Raw genomic sequence first — 22,000 nt, forward strand, 5'->3', positions numbered from 1 at the left:
CAATCAAGATTCTTGCCATAAGCAATAGATTAGAGCTAGATCTGTTCTTCCTAAAAGCCTGATGCATGCAAAGAGGATTTCAAATTTTGGCATAGACAAGTATTGGTGCAGTCCGAGCTTCTGCATGCCAAATATGCATTTTCTTGTGGCCTTCACAGTGAAACTCTGGATTGATTTGAACACAATACCGGGCATGCACATACCTGCCTAACTGCAGGAAGAATTCTCTGTAGTGCTACATCTAATCGCACAGATTGACATCAAAACAATCTATGGCTCTGTTGGGAAACATTTAGGTTACGTCAACTTGAAGGTAAAGTGGGTAGAAGAGGGTCATTATAGGAGATGGTAAGAGATCAGGAATCCTTGTAAGATGCCAAGCAGCATGAAAACATGTGGATTAAATGTCTTTCAGATTCAGTTCTAGCATCCTCAGTTAAAACAGCATTAACTGACATTGTTCTCATCAGACCCTTTCTAATCTCAAGAGAAATAAGATATAGTATTGGAATCAACTGTCTGAAGCTGCACAAATTAACTTTTTAACTTAATGTTAGCCAACCAGGAACAACACACATGCACTTTTTATGTAGTAGCACAACCGTGTAGTTATTGCACTGAGAAGTGTAGCAAGATTATATGATGCATAGATAAGCAGAGATTTCTCATTTACAGTGAAGTTAGTAACTGTCCTCTAGCTTAGAAGCAGATATACATATATAAAGAAGCAGACTTCTGCTTTAAAATAAAGACGCATACTTCTGCTGAATAATTAAGAGCAATTGTCAGCTGCCTCTATTTCAATGCCTAAATTCAGATTATAAGCATTAGGCCATTAGCCTGTTAACGTGAAAAACATTTTAATTTTAATTAAAAAACATTTTAATTCAAATCAGGTTTTATTTAAATAGTAGCAAATATTACAACATATGAACTTACAGAGATTAAATTGACAGAAATATCATAATATACAAGTTCTACAGTTTTGCTCCCATTCGTTATAAATAGCTATAGCATCAACCTTGAAAGAACAGTCCTTTGGCAGTCATACAGAAGATTCCGAAATGAAAATAGACTTCAACTGGAATAACATTATAAAAGTCTTCAAACCATTTCTATTTGGTGGTATTCTGATTTGATCCCCATACTTGATAAAGTTGGAACTGGCATAAAAATGCTGAGGGATAAACTATTATTCTGCCTGGGATATATCTTGAGGAAGGGGGAGAACACCCCCGTATCTACAGTCCGTTAGGCCACAAATTGGTTTACAGAAATAATCGTATGCAACTGAGTCACAGAAGATATTCTGCAATCTAAAACACTGATCCCTCAATTTTTGTTGATATCACAAGCACGGGCACAGTGCAATATTAACATTTGTCCTGTTCACTCACTCCCTGTCACTTAATGCAGACCCATAAAAATGGAAGGGCAGGGGTTCTAAGATTTAAAATTACAGAAAGATATATGATATCAAAAGGTGCTTCTACATGATATAGAGCCTCAAGGCCAATCACTATCCCTTAAGGCATTGCCTAAAAGTTTCAAGCTATGGTTGCATGCTAGAACTGTCTTCATCTCAAATATATAGGCATGGTGTAGCTTGGGATTTTTAATCACAAATCTATTGTTCATGTTCATAGAATAATGCATACAGAATAAAAATAAGAACACATAATTTTGCTCTAAGTGGACAGTCGTTTAATATTAAATTTTACATTTTCATTATAAAAAGAAAAATCACTGCATTGAGTTTTTATTAAAATAGAAAGGTGGCCTATAAATATAACAATAAAGTACACAAAAGGTCTTCATTCACAACTGTCTGTTTAGGTTTATTTCCTTGATCCCAGTTGTTAGCCTTTCTTTTACCTCCATCAAGGAAATAACAACAACAACAAAGGGGGAGGGAGGGGCTGTCTGAGATTTTCTGCAGTATTCCTAATTTTTTTTTTTCAAACTGACAAGTACCTTTAAAAGATGCAACTGTTGTCTTTTGATGCAACACAAGGATTTTGCCTTTATTAAGAAAAAGGACACACCTCCATGCAGATGTCAGGCATTCCTTGCAAGGTAATTTTCCAGCCAACCAAATGTGCTTTGATGTTAGTTACAGAATTTCCTGCTAAGAATTAATAGGCAACTCCAAGGAGACCAAAGGAGAGCAGGTGGCAGGAAACCAACATGGAATAATGGACAGAGTTATACTCACTACTTTTTATTTCTAGGTTTTAGTTCTTCAGCAGCATTGCGCAGAAAAATATAGTTTTTCTTTTGGGGATTATAGAATTCATGCCCCTAGGGAACAAAAAGGTTGAACACATTACATATAAGTCAGAATAATGACATTATAAAACCAGGAGCACAATATTTGTGATATTCAACTTGATTTTTCTTCACAATTACAGAGCAATCATTAATGTTATACTGTAGAAACTTTTAGCCCAGAGTAAAGATCAGCTGTTCCTCGACTATATCTGAAAAGTAGTTTTCTATTTAAATACCCATGCAAGAACATTAACAGATATTCTCTATGCAAGAAAGACTGTCAGCTAAAAAATAAGTTTGAAGAGAAACAAGATTGAAGAGAATAAAAAAACTGCTAAATGACATAAATTCCAATCCCAATTGCTGTTATAATCTGAAGACTACCTGAGGTTCTATCACCAATAGGGTGAAAGGGAAAGGAGACATTATATATATTTGTATATAATAAGAAATAATAGATCTATACATACCATGGAAAATGTACTAATTTTTCCAATATCCCTTTGTTATCCATCATCATATGCAACACAACTGTAACAGATCTATAGGTTTAGTATTTTCACCTTCTTACCTGTGCCACTTCAGTTAAAATTTGCTATGAAAACTTAATACTGATTTTCTACTGGTACCAGGTCTTGCACCACCTTAAAGTGGAGTTCAGTAGTATCAAAATGTTGAGGTGGAATCTGATGAGCATTCATGTACTATGCTCAATGCCTATCATTAGCAGACATCTGAAAAATAAGTTTTTCCTTACAAAAATGTGGTTGGTATTCTGGAAAATTTCACATTTAGTCTATTCCTATTAGCAGCCATATAGGCAGCCCTCACTTAATAGCCTAACATTCAAAGTTAGGACAGCCCTGAACAATAGGTATTTATGACTAGTTCTTGGAGTTGTGACCATTGAAGTGGCCCCATGATAGTGTGATTGAAATTGGGGTGATTGGCACTCTGCCCCCATTTACGATCTCAGGCTGTGCTCCAACTCTCCTCATCCAACTGTCTCCCCCCCCCACACACACACTTTTCTGGGTGGCTTGCATTCCAATGCCCCTGCCCTGCCCCCAGCTGACCTTCATCATTTCTTCCTCCTTTTGCTGACCCGGTGTGGCATGGCCCTTCCTGAGGCAGCTGCTAGCTGTGTGAGGCCTTCCCAAGGACAGGAGTGAAAGCGAATGCAGACAGGTAAGAGAAGCATGAAATCCTATCCTAACAACCAGAACTAGGACTACTAATACTACTGTCGCTAAATGGCATAGTCATATTTTGCCCCCATCGCTTAGCAGTGGAAAATCCGGTTCAATTAGGGCGGCTAAAAGAGGACTACCTGTATTCAAAATCCTTCATAGTTTTCAACTACTAAGCACATTATTAGAAAGATCTCATTGGAAGTGGGTTCCAATTGTTAGCCACAGCAATGGAGATGTTTACTAGATATTTCAGTGCACTAGATGCTGAATTTTCCTAACAACTGCTAGCTGGCAGAAATTATCTTTAGCAAACTCAATTACCTTTGACCAGTCATAACTAGAAGCATATGCAAATATGTTGCCATTATGGTTGAAGCAGCAAGCAGATATTGGCTGGTCTAGCTGTTCAGATGTTTTTAGCTTTGTCCGCGCATCTTTATCCCAGAAACTGAATCTGCCATCAGATCCCACAGTCGCCAGAGTGCCGTGGGCAGGATGGAAGGCAATTCCATTTACCTGTTAAGTAAAAGTTAAAATGTAATTTGAATGTTCACATATTCTCAGTAATGAAGATTGAAGGCCCACATTACCAAGCTTATAATTTAACAAGTATGAGAACACAATGAAATAAGAAAAACAGTAACTATTTCCACAAACTAATGACAAACAAACAAATGTATCCTAAAGTAGAGAACAAAAGCTATATAGTTATGGTACAAAAAAGCTACAAATAGTGTTGTGGTCGGCTCTGGCCCAGCTCCTGCCCCAAGGAATGTGGAGGTGGATGCAGGGGAAACATCAACATGTCACAGGCCTGTTTTATTGCCGACAGTCAAGTAGTGAAATTTCCTCGGAAGAAGAAGAAGGTGGGGATGACTTGAAAGAGGGGAGTTTGGCAGACAACCCAGGAGATCAATCATCCTTATCATCCCTGGATTCTGAACAAGAATTTATGACACATCCACGCATGCGTAGAGTGATGCGTAGGAGACAACAACTGAAGTATTATTACAGGAGATAAATGAGGCCATCTATGGTTGGGTGGGGTTGCTGTAATTAGTGCTACGGATAAAATAACAGCCTGCTGTTTTAGCCTCATGGCAGTTTATCTGATTCATAGTTTCGTCAAGATCATGGTTTTTGCTGTTCAAGATTGTGTATGGACTTTCTGGACTTTAGAATTGGACTCAATTTCCCAGTAATTGGGTGAGAATTTGGATTGCATTTAACCTGTGCCTTGTGTGTACCAGAAAAATCCCTTTGACATTTAAAAAGGGAGTTGTTTCTGTTTTTCTGTTGATAAAGACTTTTGGGTTTTTCTTCTATCGTGTGGTGTGTGTCTTTCTGGACTAATTACCCTGTAATTATGTGCGGTTGAGACACACTGGCAGAACACTGCAACAATCAACTCTGGGTCCAGTTCTGGCACTTTATTTTAGAAAGGATTCACAATAACTGGAATCAGTTCAATTAAGCGAAACAAGTATGCACTTATAAGATGGACAGAAGGATCTGAAAATATTTAATCTTGGGACAAGACTAAGAGGCATATGGCAGCATTCTTCAAATACTTGATATATCACAAAAGAAAATTGAAACCTGTTATCTACCATTTTGGAATTCTACCAAATACAGTGGTACCTCTATCTACAAACGCCTCTACTTAAGAACTTTTCTAGATAAGAACCGGGTATTCAAGATTTTTTTTTGCCTCTTCTCAATAACTATTTTCCACTTATAAACCTGAGCCTCCGAAACTGTAACCGGAAAAGGCAGGGAGAAGCCTCCGTGGGGCCTCTCTAGGAATCTCCCGGGAGGAAACAGGTCCTCCCCCCTCCCTGTGGTTTCCCCAATCGCACACATTATTTGCTTTTATATTGATTCCTATGGGAAAAATTGCTTCGTTTCTACTTAAGAACCTGGTCACAGAACAAATTAAGTTCGTAAGTAGAGGTACCACTGTAATGGATTCAATATACGAAAGCAAATTCCAAGTGAATGTTAGGAAAAAAACCAACTTTTCTAACTGTAAAAGCAGTTTGATAATGGCTGCAATTATTAAATACAGTGGCTTCTCCTTGCTGATTGTATTAAAGTGGAACGTAGACAGTTATCTGTCAGAAATACTTTAGGTCAGCTTCCCACATTGACATGACTAGATTCAGAGAACAACACCTTCGAACAACATGATTCTTAAATAGCCAGTATCCTTCACAATTGGCTTAGTAATCTGAGTTTACATTCAGCAATATTGGTAAAAGGGCATTATAAATAAATGATGTCTGTCTATCTGCCTATCTACCCTATCTACCTATCTACCTACTTACCTATCTATCTATACCTGGTAGGCTGCCAAATGCAAACTCTGCTTTAGATAATGAGAGGCAGTACTGTTTTCCCATAATAGTGTGGTGGGTGGTGATTAAAGTACTCGCTTCCATTATTTTTCTCACCATCATATTTTATTCTGTCAAAACAAATGATTGCAATTCATTTATAAGGGAAAAAGCAAAGAGTAGACTTAGGAGACATTGATCAAGCATTTGAAGTAGGAAGGGTTGTTCTTTTCATTTCCTCAAGCTAAAGCATAATTGCTTTATCTGTAGAATTTAATCAGAACCAAGCCTTAGTGTAACTTCTTTTTCTTTTGTACTACGGTAGCTAAATTCTGAATACAGTGGTCCCTTGACTTTTGCGGGTCCGACTTTTGTGGAAAGTCTATACCACAAGTTTTCAATAAATAAATAATAATATTTTTTTTGGAAATAAATTTTTAAAATTTATTTAAAGAAGCCATCCTGCTTCTTTAAATAAAAGCTCCGCTTCTGCCCCAGCCTTCCAATCCCTCCCTTTTAATTCTTGGAGCGTTGGTACGCTCCACTTGAAGCTGGGGCAATGGGGCAGCAAGTTGGGGACTTTGCTGCGCTCGCTGCCGGAGTCTCCCATGGTGGCGGCCTCAGCTCGGGAATTCTGCAGCTGACGGCCCTCTGCTTGAAGTGCCTGTGCCCTCCCAAAGGCACCCCCGAAGGCGGGAAATTAGGATGGGGGTTGATGGAGCCGAGCCCTGTCCTGCCGAATGATCAAAGCTGTCCCGCAGGCTCCTCTGCCGGCTGGATGCCACACGACCCACTCATCCCTGGGGCCGAGCCGCCGACATCCAGCCGCCGACTGCCGAGTGGCCTTGGGGACAGCTGCTGCCGCTGCTGGGACAGTGCCGGCAGGGACCCCCGGAGAAACGTCCGGAATGCCTGCCGCCTGGCAGTTGATGGGGGGGCGCATGACAGCAGCTTCTGAGAAGCGGGCGGACGTCCCTTCAACGCATCCAGCTGGCGGAGGAGCCCACGGGGCAGCTTCAATTATCCGACGGGACGGGGCTCGGCTCCTTCAGCCTCTACCCTAATTTCTTTTGGGGGCGCCTTTGGGAGGGCGTAGCGGTCGGTGAAGGCACTCCGAGCACAGGGCCAACAGCTGCAGAATTCCAGAGCTGAGGTCGCCGCCATGGAGACGCCGGCAGCAAGCGCAGCAAAGCCCCTAGCTTGCCACCCCGTTGCCCCTGCGGGTTCTGGGGGGGGGGGTGTAAGTAAAACCAGGAATGGAGGAGAGAGGGGGAGGAAGGAAGGAAGGGAACATCTCCACGTCGCGGAAATTTGACTTTCGCGGGTGGTCTTGGAACGTTTCCCTCGCAAAAGTCAAGGGGACACTGTACTTATTAGATATACTAGAGTTGGTCAAAGCAGGTTTCCACTCAGATGTGTGATATTAAATGGAAATTTACTGAGTGGAAAACAGAGCAATTATTTATGTAATTTATTATAAATATCAATTTATCTTCTTTAATTTGTCCTAGAAGAAACTTACTGTGCAATGCACAAAATACTTACTGCATAGATATCCTGAGGCGCAGATGTGTTTGTACCATTGGATCGATGGCATTTGAAGGTAAAGTTGTCTTTGGCACTGAAAAAAAATGCATTCCTTCATTCCACCCTGCATGCAACACAGTTATTCTAAAAGCCTGAGTTCTTAGCATTCAAAAGCAAACAGCAGACAATTTCCAAATACTTACGGATTTGGTGGGCTAATATAATGAATGGCAACTCTTCCTTCGATGCTTCCAAGGGCAAAGCCTGTTGGTTTGTTTGCTTTATCTTTGAAAATAGCCACACAACGATGCTAAATAAAAGGGACTGTATTTTAATCAGGTACTTTCAAATATGGCAGTTACAGCTTTTGATTTATCTCATTAGGAATAAGAAACCAAAGCTAGCATTACAGGTAGTCCTTAACTTACAAGTTTATTCAGTGACTTACGATGTCACTGAAAAAGTGACACGGCTGTCATCCACACTTACGACTACTACAGTATCTTCAAGGTGATCAAAATCCAGTTGCTTGGCAACTGAGTCATATTTATGACAGCAGCAGTGTTCTGGGATCATGTTATCAGCTTTTACGATCTTCTGACAAAGTCAATGGGGAAGCAGATTTACCTAAACGTGTTGCTAACTTAACAACTGCAGTGATAACTGTGACAAGAAAGGTCGTAAAATGGGACAAAATTCACTTAACAGATCTCTCTCTTAGCAACATAAATTTTAGACTGAATTGTGGTCATATGTTGAGGACCATCTGTTACAATTAAAAAGAAGCCATACTGTTACCTGATGTTTGAGTGGAGAGTCTATCCTTCTAAATTCAGAAGGCTGGTTTTCTAACTGGTAAACTATCAAGCCCCTTTCTGCAGTAGCAACAACAGCCATGGGATATATCTAGAACAGGAGAAATTGAGTGAGAGTGCAGACCCAGAATTTTCAATTCTGATTTTATATAGTTATGTAGTAAAAAGTGCTTTATTTCACATTCACATCAAACAGGAAAGTATTTAATACAAATTTCAATCATGTGCTTTTTTACTGCAGTAATCTACATCTCTTTCATTATCAAAACACATAATACAAATACTAATTATCACTGTAGAGAGAAAAGACTGATAGTCACATGACATGATTCTAACTAATCAAGGCCCTAAGGCTTCTGAAATTCATCTTACCACATCAGCACAATAGCATCGTTCAGGCAACTGAAGTGTCATCATTGGAGTGGGGGTTCGTGTATCCCAAAACTTTTTTAAAAAAGAAAAGGAAAAAAAGAGTTCAATAAGGACTCAATAAATTCTTTTATGCGGTAGCAGAATGATCATTCATTATTTCACTTTGAAATGCCTCCATATCATAACTAAAATTGATTCAGGAAAAATATTATAATGAATGTGGGAGACTGAAGATACAAATGAGCAAATAATTGAATAAGTCATGTCTTACCTTTTCAACTGAAGGAATAGATTAATTCAAAAGACTTGCTAGCATTTTTTTTATATTGGAATTTAATATACAGTAGTACCCCTAAATATGAGCATAATTCGTTCCATAAGGGAGCTTGTATCTCGAGGCAACTCGTATTCTGGAACAAATAACTTTCCCCCCCTCCGAGATAACCAAAAGCAAGGATTCTAACCAAAAGCAAGGATTCTAACCAAAAGCAAGGATTCTTGCGCCACCTAGTGGACGCTCGGCTCATATCCCGAATTTCAGCTCGGGAGTAGAACAGAAATGTCTCTTCCCCTCCTAGCTCGTATCTGGAAATACTCGCATGTAGAGCAGCTCGTATCTAGAGGTACTACTGTACTTAGGTAAGATTTTTTTTTGGGGGGTGGAACTCTCAATATTGACCTCTCTACCATTTGAAGTACTTCAAGCATGGCCCAATTTCTGAAAATATACTTTCTTATCTATATAGATAATTCTCTGAAGAATTCATCTGTATTTTTATTATTTTAAAAGAAACTATTTGTTTCAAGATACAAAATAAATTACTTGGAAGCTCATCAGTATTGTGTTCATCTATTTTGTTCCAATTTTCTCTTCGGTTTGTTGCTTGCAGATTAATTTTTAATCTACTGAATTTTAAAAAAGCATTGCTAAAAATAGTGTTATTATTGTAATGACAAAAAACAGTTGCTCCTATTTGTAAAATGTTTGAAGCATTTCATATATCCTTTATAATACTCAGAGATATACTGGCACTAACTAGGAAGGAATATGTTAAATGGACATTATGGAACAGAAACTTTTCTAAATAAATTGATACTTGAATCAACCATTAGATTTCACTCTCAAGTTCACTCATTTGGAAATAAGTCTCACCTTTACAGAAATGCATTTTACAGAAATACTCTATGGCAGGGGTCCCCAAACTTGGTAACTTTTAAGACTTGTGGACTTCAACTCTCAGAATTCTCCAGCCAACTATGCTTGAATCTGCCATCAGACTCCAGCTATGCTGGCTGGAGAATTCTGGAACTTAGTACACAAATCTTAAAGTTGCCAAGTTTGAAGAGCTCTGCTCTATGTACTAACGATCATTTTTCCATAATAATTATTACAGAGAATTGCAGAAAACTTTCTATACATTAAAAAAAATCTTTACAAGGCTTACCTTCAATGTTTTATCCCAACTTCCAGTCATCACACAACTATAATTTGGTGCTTTAATCCAATGGACGGTCTTTACAGGAGCTTCATGCTGAAGAATATATTTAAAAGAATTCTTGAATCACCTCTTATTCATGCAATTACAGATTTCATTTTTTCCTATTAAAAAAATCGTTGGCCTAAGTCTTGCCTCTGCAATGCTTTTAGTATGGCTTACTTTCCCCCCATTTTCTTCAATTTAATATAGACTTGTTACATTTTTGGTCCCATTAAAAACATATCAAGTTTTAATTCAAACCCACAAATCTCACTCCATTAGCACCAAGATCATTATATTTCAGTCAGTTCATAGTTTTCAAATATCTGAAAACCATCTCAGAGAGGAGGAATGATTTGAAAACTGTGTAGTACGTTCCAGTGAATAACATATAATCATTTTTTATCCCACTTAAGGGAAAAAAAATCTTAGGGACAAGACTGTGACCAAAGCATCATGTATAATTTCTTCCTATTAAGCCCTCTCATTTAAAATGTTTGAACATACCCTAAAATATTGACAAACGTTTGTATCCTTTCTTAGAAATTAGAATTATGGGAGGCCAATTCATTAGTAAACATCAGTGATTCCCAACCTTTCTGACTCCAGACCGGCAGCAGTGGGGAGTGAGGGGATGGTTTTGCACATGCAACCTAATCATGCACATGTGAAATTATTTATTATTATTATTGTTGTTGTTGTTGTTGTTGTTGTTATAAGGGACCTTGTAAGTCATCTAGTCCAACCGCTCAAATGGGAGTCCCTATACTATTTTGGACAAATGGCAGTCCAATTTCCCTTTGAAAGTCTCAAGTGTTCAGGTATATGTGTTGTTATGTATGTTTTTCAATGTGGAGAAAATAAAAAAAACTTTTCCAAAAATAAAGAGAGAGAGAAAGTCTCAAGTGTTGGAGCTCTCACAATTTCCGCTGACAAGCTGTTCCATTGGTTGATCGCTCTTCCGAATCTTCGGAGAGGGGCGGCATACAAATCTAATAAATTATTATTATTATTATTATTATTATTATTATTATTATTATTATTATTATTTCTAGGTTGAATCTCTCTTTGGTCAGCTTTTATCCGTTATTCCTCATCTGGCCTTCTGATGCTTTGGCAAACAGCCTGACCCCTCAAATATTGGAACACTGTTATCATGTCACCCTTGGTCCTTCTCTTTGCCAGGCTTGCCCTGCCCAGTTCCTGCAACCACTCTTCATATGTTTTAGTTTCCAGTCCCCTTATCATCCTTGTTGCTCTCTTCTGCACTTTCTCTAGAGTTTCAATATCTTTTTTGTAGCATGGTGACCAAAACTGGATGCAGTAATCTAGTTATGGTCTTACTAGGGTTTTATAGAGTGGTATTAGTATATATATAAACATTTATTTATAGTACCCTTTTAACAAAGGTCATAACAGCATGATAGCAATACCACTTTTTAACAGAGCCAGCATATTGGCCCCACAATTCGGGTCCTCACTTTACCCACCTCGGAAGGCTGAGTCAACCTTGAGCCGGTGATGAGATTTGAACCGCTGACCTGCAGATCTAGCAGTCAGCTTTAGTGGTCTGCAGTACTCCACTCTACCCACTGCGCCACCCTAGTCCTGCATTGTATCCTTCTGTTAATGCAATTTAGGATTGCATTGGCTGCCGCTGCACATTGCTGGTTCATATTTAGTTGGTTGTCCATCAAGACTCCAAGATCCTTCTCGTAGCCGCTGCAGTAGTGTGTGGTTTCACCCAGTTTATATGTCTATCTTTGGTTTTTCTTACCTAGGCATAGGATTTTATTTTTCTCTGTGCTGAATTTTATTTTGTTTAATTGGGCCCAGTATTCAAGTCTGCCAAGATCCATCTGGATCCTGAGCTTGTCCTCTGGGGTATTAGTTACTCCTGCCAGCTTGGTATCATCTGCAAATTTCGTTAGTTTCCCTTCTATTCCCTTGTGGAGGTTTATTTACAAAGATATTAGAGAGTACTGGGTCTAGGACAGAATCTTGTGGTACCCCACTGCTTACCTCTCTCCATGTGGACTTAGACCCATAGAGAACTACTCGTTGGGTATTGTTAGTCAGCCAGTTGTTAATCCATCTGGTTGTGTAGTTGTCTATCCCACTTTTTCTAGCTTACAAAGAAGTAGGTTGTGGTCTATTTTGTCAAATGCTTTGTTGAAGTCCAAGTATATTATGTCCTCTATATTTCACTGATTTATTAATTTGGTTACAGTGTTGAAGAATGAAATGAGATTGCTTTGGCATGATTTGTTCTTAACAAACCCATGTCGGCTGCTGGTTATTACTTTATGTGCTCGCCCATTTGTAAGCCTGCTTCCCAACAGGCCACGGACTGGTTCTGATCACAGACTTCATTCCGCTAGAGTATTGTGCACTCTGCCAGGAAACTTTTAAGTATTGTTTTAAACAAGCTCCCCCGCTCCCCCAATTTTGTGGGAGAAACATGCATTAGAAGCTTTGGTATTCAATTTGTTACAAAGAAAACAATGTACATTTGAAAGTTGTACCTGTGCGATTTGTATTGCTTGATTGCTGTTAAGATCCCACATTTTTGCAGTTTTATCACAGGACCCTGTAAACACTTTACTTCCATCCTATTAAACAACAAAGAACAAAACCTATGTATTCCAGAGTGTCTACTGAGATGGAGACATTTTAAAAAGAAATATAGAGAGTCCTCAATTACAACAGTTCATTTAGCGACTGTTTAAAGTTACAATGGCATTGAGAAAAGTGACTGATGACCGTTTCTCACAATTACAACCTCTGCAACATTCTCAGGATCATGCAATCAAAATTCTAAGAACCATGTTACTAACCTATCAACTGCAGTGATTCACTTAACAACTGTGAAAAGGCCGTAAAATGGGACTCACATAACCAATATCTCAGTTAATAACAGAAATTTTGGGCTGAATTGTGGTCATAAGTTGAGGACTACACATAGTGCAACTTTTTAGTGGTTATACCTCTAAAATGGGGTTGCTTTTCTCGTTACAGGATAATTTTCTCCACTAAAGAAATTGCTTTCAGACAGTAGTTTTGATCTCACACTCCTCCTCTGAAAACCACTATAGAACTTTAAGTACATCTCTTCTGAAATAATGGAACTTACATCACTCCAGCAAACATCTAGTACTGGTCCTGTATGCATCTGTTGGGCTTTTGGAATAGTTTGCCCGTTATCTTGGATTTCCCAACAACGAACCTGAAATAAATTGAGATATTTGTAAATAAGAATTAAACACCACTTGGAATGTAAGTATTTTACCCTATCTTTTTGACAATGAAGTACATTTAGTTTTATAAAAATGCAACAAGGTATTAAAATTAGACTATCCACTAAGAAGCTCAACTCAAGGCCTTTGAGATCCATTTATATAGCAACTGGGCCACACTTCTCTTAGTAGTTTTCCATCTCATGAGAAAATGTTGCATAAATGGAAAGCTGAAAAAAAGGTATTTTTTGATGAATCAGATACGAGCTCATAGAAGCCCAAGTAGCAATAATAATACTGTGCTGCAGATTTAGATATTGTAAAATATCTTTCAAATGTATCAGTTAATAGAAGTGCATCAGTAAATAGAAATTTGACAAAATGAAATCAATTAGTAGCCCAGTTCTACAATTTTTTGCCTAACTCATTTCCACTTGAGAGGTTCTGTTCTGAGATACTTGTAAAATAACTATTGAACTACATCACTTCTTCACTGCTAATACTTTGCTACAACCTCACTTTGTCTCATAGAGGATGCAGTTACCTTAACCATTGCCCACTTATAGATATCACATTTTGTCTGCTAGATACAGTTATTTTCCATGCAGCAAATGCAGGGAAAGCTAAACGCATGATATGCCTCTATCTATTTTCATTTGTTACTTACATCATTTGCCCATGATCCTGCAATAAGGAAATTACCCGGCAATGTTGGTGGGCTGAAAGCCAAACAACCTATGCTGTCATCAGGTGGGGAAGTAACTTCAATATCCTGGAAAAAAGACAAAGTTAAAACCTGTTGTAAAAACATACACCTACACTTCCACAATGGGGGTGGGTGGGTTTAGAAAAATAAAATTACAGTTTACTCCAATAAATATCTACAATTAAATCTCATTATTATATCAAAAATGATGAGGGAGCATAGCCACATAACCTAAAATTGATGTTTTGTAAGCAAAAAGTATCTATTAAACATAACATTCATATACTACACTTTCTCCTTTCCTTTCTTTGGTCAAAGAATCTATTAAATCATATATAGCTATCAAGGTTTGCATACTTCAAAAGTGAAGTAGAAATATGAAAGGTCAAGCCATTTTTAATAATAGCAGAGGTTTATGTCCTTGTGAGAGGTGCAAAACACTTTGTTCCTGAATATTAAGGGTCTACAACTGTATACCATGTTTCCCTGAAAATAAGACCCTGTCTTATATATTTTTTGAACCCTGAAATAAGCATTTGACCTTATTACCATGCACTCAAAAACCCGATTGGGCTTATTATCAGTGGATGTCTTATTTTGGGGGAAACAGGGTAGCTATTTGAATGACAGTTCTAACAACTACTTTATTGCAGTCTCAAAATCTCACAGCAAATAATGCATAAATCTAAACCAATATTTGAATTCAGCCAAAGGAATTATACACATACACTAATAGGCAAATTTGCCATCTTTTGAACTTAAAAAATTTCAAAATATTTATGTGTAGTGATTCAGTTTTTCTCATGGCATGCAGTTGCTTAATACCTTCATCGGGTTGTGATTATCTGTAGCAGTGCTGCCAAACATGCTGGTGCCTCCAGTTCCAAATCCTGATGTTGACCCAAACAAACTCATCTTGGTCCTGTTATAAGAATGCAAATGAATTTCTGGAAGTTATTTATTATACAGGGTGTTCAAAAATCAATCTAACATATTAAATAAATAGCTCTTATTGATAATATAGGCTACTTTTATAATTGAAAACAGTTTACACAGAAATAAATGTAAAAATACCACCACCACATGCCTCTTTTTTCATCTGCAGTTACTCTCTATCTATCCTCTAGGTAGGTGATATTTGTCCTAGGCTTAAGGCCTTTCCAGCATGTTATCATTTACTGTATTTGGAAAATCTTTAGTCTGAAATCTTATCAAGCTTTAACTTCAAAGTTGCTTAATGTTAGACTTACAGAGGCTTAAGCACTCCAGTATCTTCTACAATTTATTTAATCTTGGGTTTATACTTTCAACTGAAGTTTATTTAATCTGTATTTATGTTTTAATGTATATGTATAAATACATTTTTTATGATTCTGAACTGCCCAGAATTATCCTATGGGAAGGGTCTCTTAGGTGCTTTTTCAGGAAGCAACTGGACTTTCTTGTTTTTTCTTTTTGCGGACATTTTGCTTCTCATCCAAGAAGCTTCTTCAGCCCTGACAGGATAGTGGGGAATGGAAGGGTCACTATCCTGTCAGAGCTGACGAAGTTTCCTGAAGGAGAAGTGAAATTTCCTCAAAGAACATTCAGTTGCCTCCTGAAAAAGCACCTTTGGGACAACCACGACTTGGATGACTGAGAATCTCTACAGACTCTCTTAGGTATCAAAGGTTGAATGACTTCTTGTCAGTCACTCTCAAACAAACCTACATCGTGAGGTTGTGGGGAAATAGGAGGAGTATTTATGTTTCTTGTCTTGAAATAGATCCAGCCCTCCATTTATTTTTTAAAACTTGGCAACTTTAAGATGTATAGATTTAGCCATTAACCAAGGAGAACTAAGGAGAAATTTCCTGACAGTGGAACAGCTTGCCTACAGAAGTTGTGAATGCCCCAACATTGGAAGGTTTTAAGCAGATGTTGGATAACCATCTGTCTGAAATAGGGGGTTGGACTAGAAGACCTCCAAGGTCTCTTCCAACATTATTATTATTATTATTATTATTATTATTATTATTATTATTATTATTATATCATTTCAGTATGGACTTTGTAGTACTCTTGACAACCGGCCTCTGGGTTTCCATGGGAACCAAAATGTCCCATTGGATGGCCAATTTTAGATCAGAAAGTCTCCCTTCCCTTCCACGTGTCTGTCTTCTCTTCTCGCCACGAGCGGGGACTGCAGGTCCAATAATGAAGGCGAGCCAGCTGGGAATTATGGGGAGAGCGGTCCAACGTACCGAGTACGTGATGCCGGTTAAGGGAAGAGCCCCATCGGCTAGGAAGCAGCAGAGGGCAGGCAGATGCTCTCTTCCTTAGGGAAGAGAGGAAGGGAAGCTATTTACCTCATTCTATATACCGGTAGTTTTAACAGCGCCCCATTCGCCCCAACGGTCCTCAGAAAAGGGCAGGGACCCGGAGAGCGAAGCAGGAAGATGGAGCTCTCTGCCCGACGACTTTAAACCGCCTCTGCTATCTTTTCCGGAGAGGAACCTTATACGAAGAGGCAGACGCGCGACTCGAACCGGCCGGGTGGAGGCAGGCGGCGTAAAATAAATATGACACCCACCTATCAATCTTCCACTTCCCCTTAAGCCAGCGCGCCGGTCCGGGACGGTTGGGATTGTCCGCGAAGCCTAGGCCTTTCTTCACTGCGCATGTGCCAAGCCAGGTGCGTTGTTATTCGTCAACAGAAATGGCGGGTTAATTGTGGGCGTGACGTGCCGGCGTTGGTTCCTTTCGCTGGGTGGGCGATCTTCTTGTAAATATAACCGCCCAAACTTGGGGTTTCGGGGTGTGCTAGATAGTCACCCTTCTGATCATATAGCAATAGCACATAAGACTTATATATCGCTTTGCGGTTTACTGGAGAATTCTGGGAATTGAAGTCCACACGTCTTCAAGTTGCCAAGTTTGGGACCCCCTGGGCTAAGTCAACCTTGAGTCAGTGTCCCAAAGGTGCTTTTTCAAGAGGCAACTGGACTTTCTGGATTTTCTTCCAAGAGGTTCAAAGAAAAGAACTTAAGAAGCTTCTTGGATAAGAAGCAAATCATCTTCAAAGAATAGAATTAGAATAGAATAGAATTATTTTATTGGCCAAGTGTGATTGGACGCACAAGGGATTTGTCTTGGTGCATATGCTCTCAGAGTACATAAAAGTAAATATAGATTTTTCAAGAATCATGAGGTACATTTATTTTATTTATTTAATTTGACTTCTATGCCGGCCAATCCTGAAGGACTCAGGGTGGCTCACAACAAAATAAAATTACATTAACAATAAACAATAAAAAGAAGTCAAGGAAAACAATTCTAAAATCCTAATTAAAACTTTAAAAACAGTTCAACAACACACATACTAGTCATTCATTAACTTAATGATTGTCAGGGGTCAAATAAGCAATGAAGAAACAATCAAAATTAATAGAAATCTTAAGAATACAAGCAAATTACAATCATACCGTCATAAATGGGAGGAAATGGGTGATAGGAATAAAAAAAAACTAGTAATAGTGTAGACAGTAAATAGTGCAGACAGTGTTGAGGGAATTATTTGTTTAGCAGAGAAAAAACTGTTGTGCCTAGTTGGTGTGCAATGCTCTAGCGACATTTTGAGGGTAGGAGTTGAAACAGTTTATGTCCAGGATGCGAGGGGTCAGTAAATATTTTCCCCGCCCTCTTTTTGACTCGTTCAGTATACAGGTCCTCAATGGAAGGCAGGTTGGCAGCAATTGTTTTTTCTGCAGTACTGATTATCCTCTGAAGTCTGGGTCGGTCTTGTTGGGTTGCAGAACAAAACCACACAGAAAACCCTGAAAGTCCAGTTGCCCCTTGAAAAAGCACCTTTGGGACAACTGGGACTTTGATGATTGAGAATCTCCATAGAGGATTGCATCTGAAGTGTGTTAACGTAACTTTTACCAGTGTTTTTCTCAGATAGAAAATTGTTTATGAGCTGCATCAGTGAGTATTAAGGACAGGATATATACTCTCTGCTGTTTCCTAATTGGAACCAATATTATTTTTGGTCCAGTGGTTTTTCTTCAGTATTGTTAAAAGACATTAACTCATAGGTAGTCCTCAATTTACAACACTTCATTTACTGACCTTTTGAAGTTGCATAAGCACTGAAAAAAGTGACTTATGACCATTTTTCAAACTTACCATCTTTGTGGCATCCCTATGATCATGTGATCAAAATTCAGATGCTTAGTAATTGTTTCATACTTACGACAGTTGCTGTTTCCATAGATCATGTGATCACCTTTTTCAACCTTTTGACAAGCAAAATGGGGAAGCCAGATTCACTTAGCAGTTATGTTACCAACTTATCAACTGCAGTGATTCATTTAACAACTCTGGCAAGAAATGTTGTAAAATTGGAAAAAAAATTCATTTAACAACTGTCTTATTTATCAACTGAAATTTAGGATGTAAGTCGAGGACTACCTGAATATATAACTTCATTGCCTTTTGGAAGAAGTCTTTAATCACAACATTTAACCTAGGGGGAATCCTTAACAATTTTTCCATTTGTGTTTGATTTCATTAAGATGCAAACTACATGTATTTAAAAAATCTGATTCTTTGGCTTATTTAAAATGTAGTACAAAGTAATAATGATAAAGTCTTTCTTGCTTGATTTATTATAATTTTTATATCATATTTTTAAATTCACGTTATGAATACGTCCTTTTAATTAATTATTAAAGCATTTGTGAAACAATATTAACATCCTTTGCCATCTGTATTTTTCTTTGAAACATCCAATTATAAAATATGAAAACTAATATTAGAATAGATCAGAAATCATTCTTCCTATTAAAAAAAGAAAATTAAAGAGAAATACTAATTCACATTGAAAGTATTTTATATAACTGAAATTTTTTATGACCTGACTTAACACCTCTGAAATAAATTGTAGTCCATTAGGAATAACTATTTTCTCTTTGGTTTCTTGTATGTTCTACATCTTTTTACTTTTTTAATATTTATATTCTGTCAAAATACTCATTAAAAATCTTTAAAAGGTGTCCTGATATTCATATCCATCCACCATATTGCAGCTTGTTTGGCAAATATATCCTGGAAAGATAATCTGTTGAAAATGAAGTCAGAGCCTGAATTTCAGCTTTCATTTTAAATGTTTCCATAATATCTAACTGTAAAAGAAAAGTATTGGAAATTAATATTTCAATCAACATTGATACAGATGCATAATTCAAGAGACAAGCATTTTATGCCATGTATTCCACATTATAAATATAAAATGTAAAAATACAAAATCAAAAATCAAAATACAAAAATACAGACCAGCAGAGATTATTTGCCGCCCCGAGTTTTTAGAGAGGGGCGGCATACAAATCTAATTATTATTATTATTATTATTATTATTATTATTATTATTATTATTATTATTATTATTTGCTACAGAATTGTGTGCTGTCTCTGTCCTCATTTACATATTTTAAATCTAGTACATTGTCAGGAGAAGTCAAGCCTATATATCTCACGCAGGCAGCTGTGAAATACCAATGTTCTTTGCCTTTTTAGGTAGACATTTTAGTTTCAACTGTGTTATAGCACTAGACAATCTTCTCTTCTAGACTAGAATCTGTAAAATCCTCTGGAAACACATCTTGTTTTGCCCTTACTTAAGAAGGCATGTTTAGACATGCTGCTGTCAAGAAGACATTTTATCAAGTTCAAAGCTATTTAGGCCAAAACTATATTATTTTCTAATACTAATAGGGACAAATACAATTCCACAAAACCTAGCTTTTTTATCCTCTACTGGTAGGTCCATAATCAGCATGGATTTTCTGCGTCTATTTTGTCAGATTCCCACAATTTATCAGCACATTTTACAAGGGATCTGTAGCTATGCTAACCTTTCACACAAGGCTGCAGCTCTGGATGTATCAAGAAGACTTTCCCACTAAAACCAAGGGCAGCCATCACGTGTGACTTGCTGACGTGGATGTTGACACACTGTATAAAGGATTTGTGGGGTCTCTGCATAGAACATATCACAAGGGAACATAACCTGCCAACATGGCTACTGGCATGTGCGCAGAGTAGATTGGACTGGAATGACATACATGTCCCAGTCAACTAGCCAAAAGATGATGGGCAAATTATTGTATAATAAGTTCATCACTGTCAAATGCAATACATCGTCTAAGATCAAGGATTTTGCTAGGCAATGTTGAAAAAAAACAAACACTTCTTAAAATTTGGCTCAGAGCAAACAATTCCTTAGCCTCAGCTATGGACTGAAGTTTGTGGAGCTATTTAAATGTGGAACTATTTAATCAATCTCAAAAAGGGGGCATGTAGTTACATCATATACACTATTAGAATTCTACCAACAGAATATAAATGAATTTGCTCAAACTGCTTATAATACAGAATTTATTATGATCCATACGTACTTCTTTTTTCCAGGCTGACTCGTGAGCAATGTATGGTCTTGCCTGTAAAGCAGTTAGTTTATTCTGATCTTCTTTCGTCAGTGGAATTAGTGCGCTCTTAGGAACATTCAACCTAAAAAAAATCCCGAGTTTGATTAGCCTGTGCTTATTTTTACAATTAGAGATTTATTTTTAATTTTCATAAATAATAGTATGAAACTGAAACAAAAATCCAATCAGATTAATACTGTCAAATATTAATGTTCAACTAAAGGTCTGCATATTTTAGGTACTATGAAGTGTTATTTAGCAGTGGCTTATATAGTTGGAACAATTAATATATTTAATATGTCTCCTTGCCAAATGTCATTAGTTAGTGCTTGCCTGGTTTGTCATTTTGCTACAGGGAAAGAAACAAAGGAGGAGGATAGTTCAGGATGCTTCATATTTTGTGGCTCTATTTTCTTTTCTATGGGAAGCAGGCCTCTCTCTCTCTCTCTCTCTCCCCAACTCTCCCCCTCTCCCATCTCTCTCCATCTCCCATCTCTCTCTTTCTTCCATCTCTCTCTTTCTCCCTCTATCTCCCTTTCTCTCTGCTGAGGAATGAGCGTCACCCCTGGTGCAGGCTTTCCTTTGGGCGACCCTCCTTCCCCTCTCGCGACTCCGTGGCTGACTGTGGCAGGGCCAGGAGAATGAACATGCATGGGGAGACCCTCCTGGAAGCTGTGGAGCTGCGGAGAAGCGAGAACCTGCCTTCTGAAAGCGAGAAGCTGCAGAGGGTGGCTGGCTTCTCCCTTAAGAAGGGTCTTTGGAAGTGGCTTCTCTCCTGTCCTAAGGATCCAACCATCGCCTTGCTGTGTCCACCCATCCCCACAGCTCTTTGGTCAAGTGGGGAGGGCATAAGCTCCAGTCTGAAGAAGCAAGAATTGAAGGCTGCCTTACGCATAAATGTGGTGCAAAAGCAGGTACAAGGCTGCTTCGCTCCTACACTAAGGCCATGACCCTCCTTCCCCTTCCTTCTCCTCTCATGGGTGGGGAGGGGGGCACAGCAAGACAATGGCCAGATCCTTAGGGCAGGAGAGAAGTCGTGTCCAAAGATCCACCTTAAGTGAGAAGATGCCCTCCCGCTGTGGCTTCTCGCTTCCAGAAGGGAGGTTCTCATGGCTCTGCGGAAGCCATGTGCATGCACACCCTCCTGGCCCCACCACAGCCAGCTAGGGAGTCACAAGAGGGGGAGGAGGGTCACATGAAGGAAAGCCTCTGTTCCTCAACCAGCTATGTTCCTCAACCAGCACCGGAGAATCAGCCTTGGCCGCTTCTCCATTTCTGCTGTCATCCAGGTGAGACGAGGTGAGGGAGGGGAAGGCTAGACCAGCCAGTGATGGGACCCCAAAGAGCCACATGCGGCTCCAGAGCCGCAGGTTGCCAACCCTTGGATTAGAAGGTCTCCAAGGTCCCATCCAACTCTTATTCTATGTGCTATTACACAGTACAGTATTTCATGTTATTTGGAAGAAACTTGGAAGTTCTGACAGAAATCTTTATTAGATCAGAATATATATTCTAAGCATGGGACTTGAAATTGTTAAGTTAAATTGGAATATATTTATTGTTTATTTCTACATTTATAATGATAGATCATACTGAGCC

The 22,000-nt window shown here is 38.4% G+C and overlaps 2 protein-coding genes across 5 annotated transcripts in view; both read right to left on the reverse strand.

Annotated features, from left to right (window-relative positions):
- RAE1 (ribonucleic acid export 1) overlaps window positions 1-16,648 on the reverse strand; it is a 30,083-nt gene extending 13,435 nt beyond the window's left edge. Inside the window, exons 1-12 of one of the 4 annotated variants that reach the window (XM_070744568.1) lie at window positions 16,283-16,648; window positions 14,760-14,856; window positions 13,896-14,000; window positions 13,126-13,218; window positions 12,518-12,604; window positions 9,960-10,046; window positions 8,515-8,586; window positions 8,126-8,233; window positions 7,531-7,637; window positions 7,346-7,421; window positions 3,786-3,980; window positions 2,216-2,301 (exon numbers count right to left, since the gene is read on the reverse strand). In XM_070744568.1, coding sequence (XP_070600669.1) covers window positions 2,216-2,301; window positions 3,786-3,980; window positions 7,346-7,421; window positions 7,531-7,637; window positions 8,126-8,233; window positions 8,515-8,586; window positions 9,960-10,046; window positions 12,518-12,604; window positions 13,126-13,218; window positions 13,896-14,000; window positions 14,760-14,856; window positions 16,283-16,287 — 1,118 coding nt within the window. In that variant the 5' untranslated portion in view covers window positions 16,288-16,648. Of the gene's footprint in view, window positions 1-880; window positions 2,302-3,785; window positions 3,981-7,345; window positions 7,422-7,530; window positions 7,638-8,125; window positions 8,234-8,514; window positions 8,587-9,959; window positions 10,047-12,517; window positions 12,605-13,125; window positions 13,219-13,895; window positions 14,001-14,759; window positions 14,857-16,282 lie in introns of those variants that run through there. The other 3 variants (XM_070744571.1, XM_070744570.1, XM_070744569.1) reach the window with 3 other exon arrangements.
- Window positions 16,649-18,823: 2,175 nt separating this feature from the next.
- SPO11 (SPO11 initiator of meiotic double strand breaks) overlaps window positions 18,824-22,000 on the reverse strand; it is a 27,931-nt gene continuing 24,754 nt past the window's right edge. The window contains exons 12-13 of the mRNA XM_070744574.1: window positions 20,372-20,483; window positions 18,824-19,099 (exon numbers count right to left, since the gene is read on the reverse strand). Coding sequence (XP_070600675.1) covers window positions 18,980-19,099; window positions 20,372-20,483 — 232 coding nt within the window. The 3' untranslated portion in view covers window positions 18,824-18,979. The remainder of the gene's footprint in view (window positions 19,100-20,371; window positions 20,484-22,000) is intronic.

This window comes from Erythrolamprus reginae, chromosome 3 (genome assembly GCF_031021105.1).
Source record: "Erythrolamprus reginae isolate rEryReg1 chromosome 3, rEryReg1.hap1, whole genome shotgun sequence".
NCBI classification, from domain to species: domain Eukaryota; kingdom Metazoa; phylum Chordata; class Lepidosauria; order Squamata; family Dipsadidae; genus Erythrolamprus; species Erythrolamprus reginae.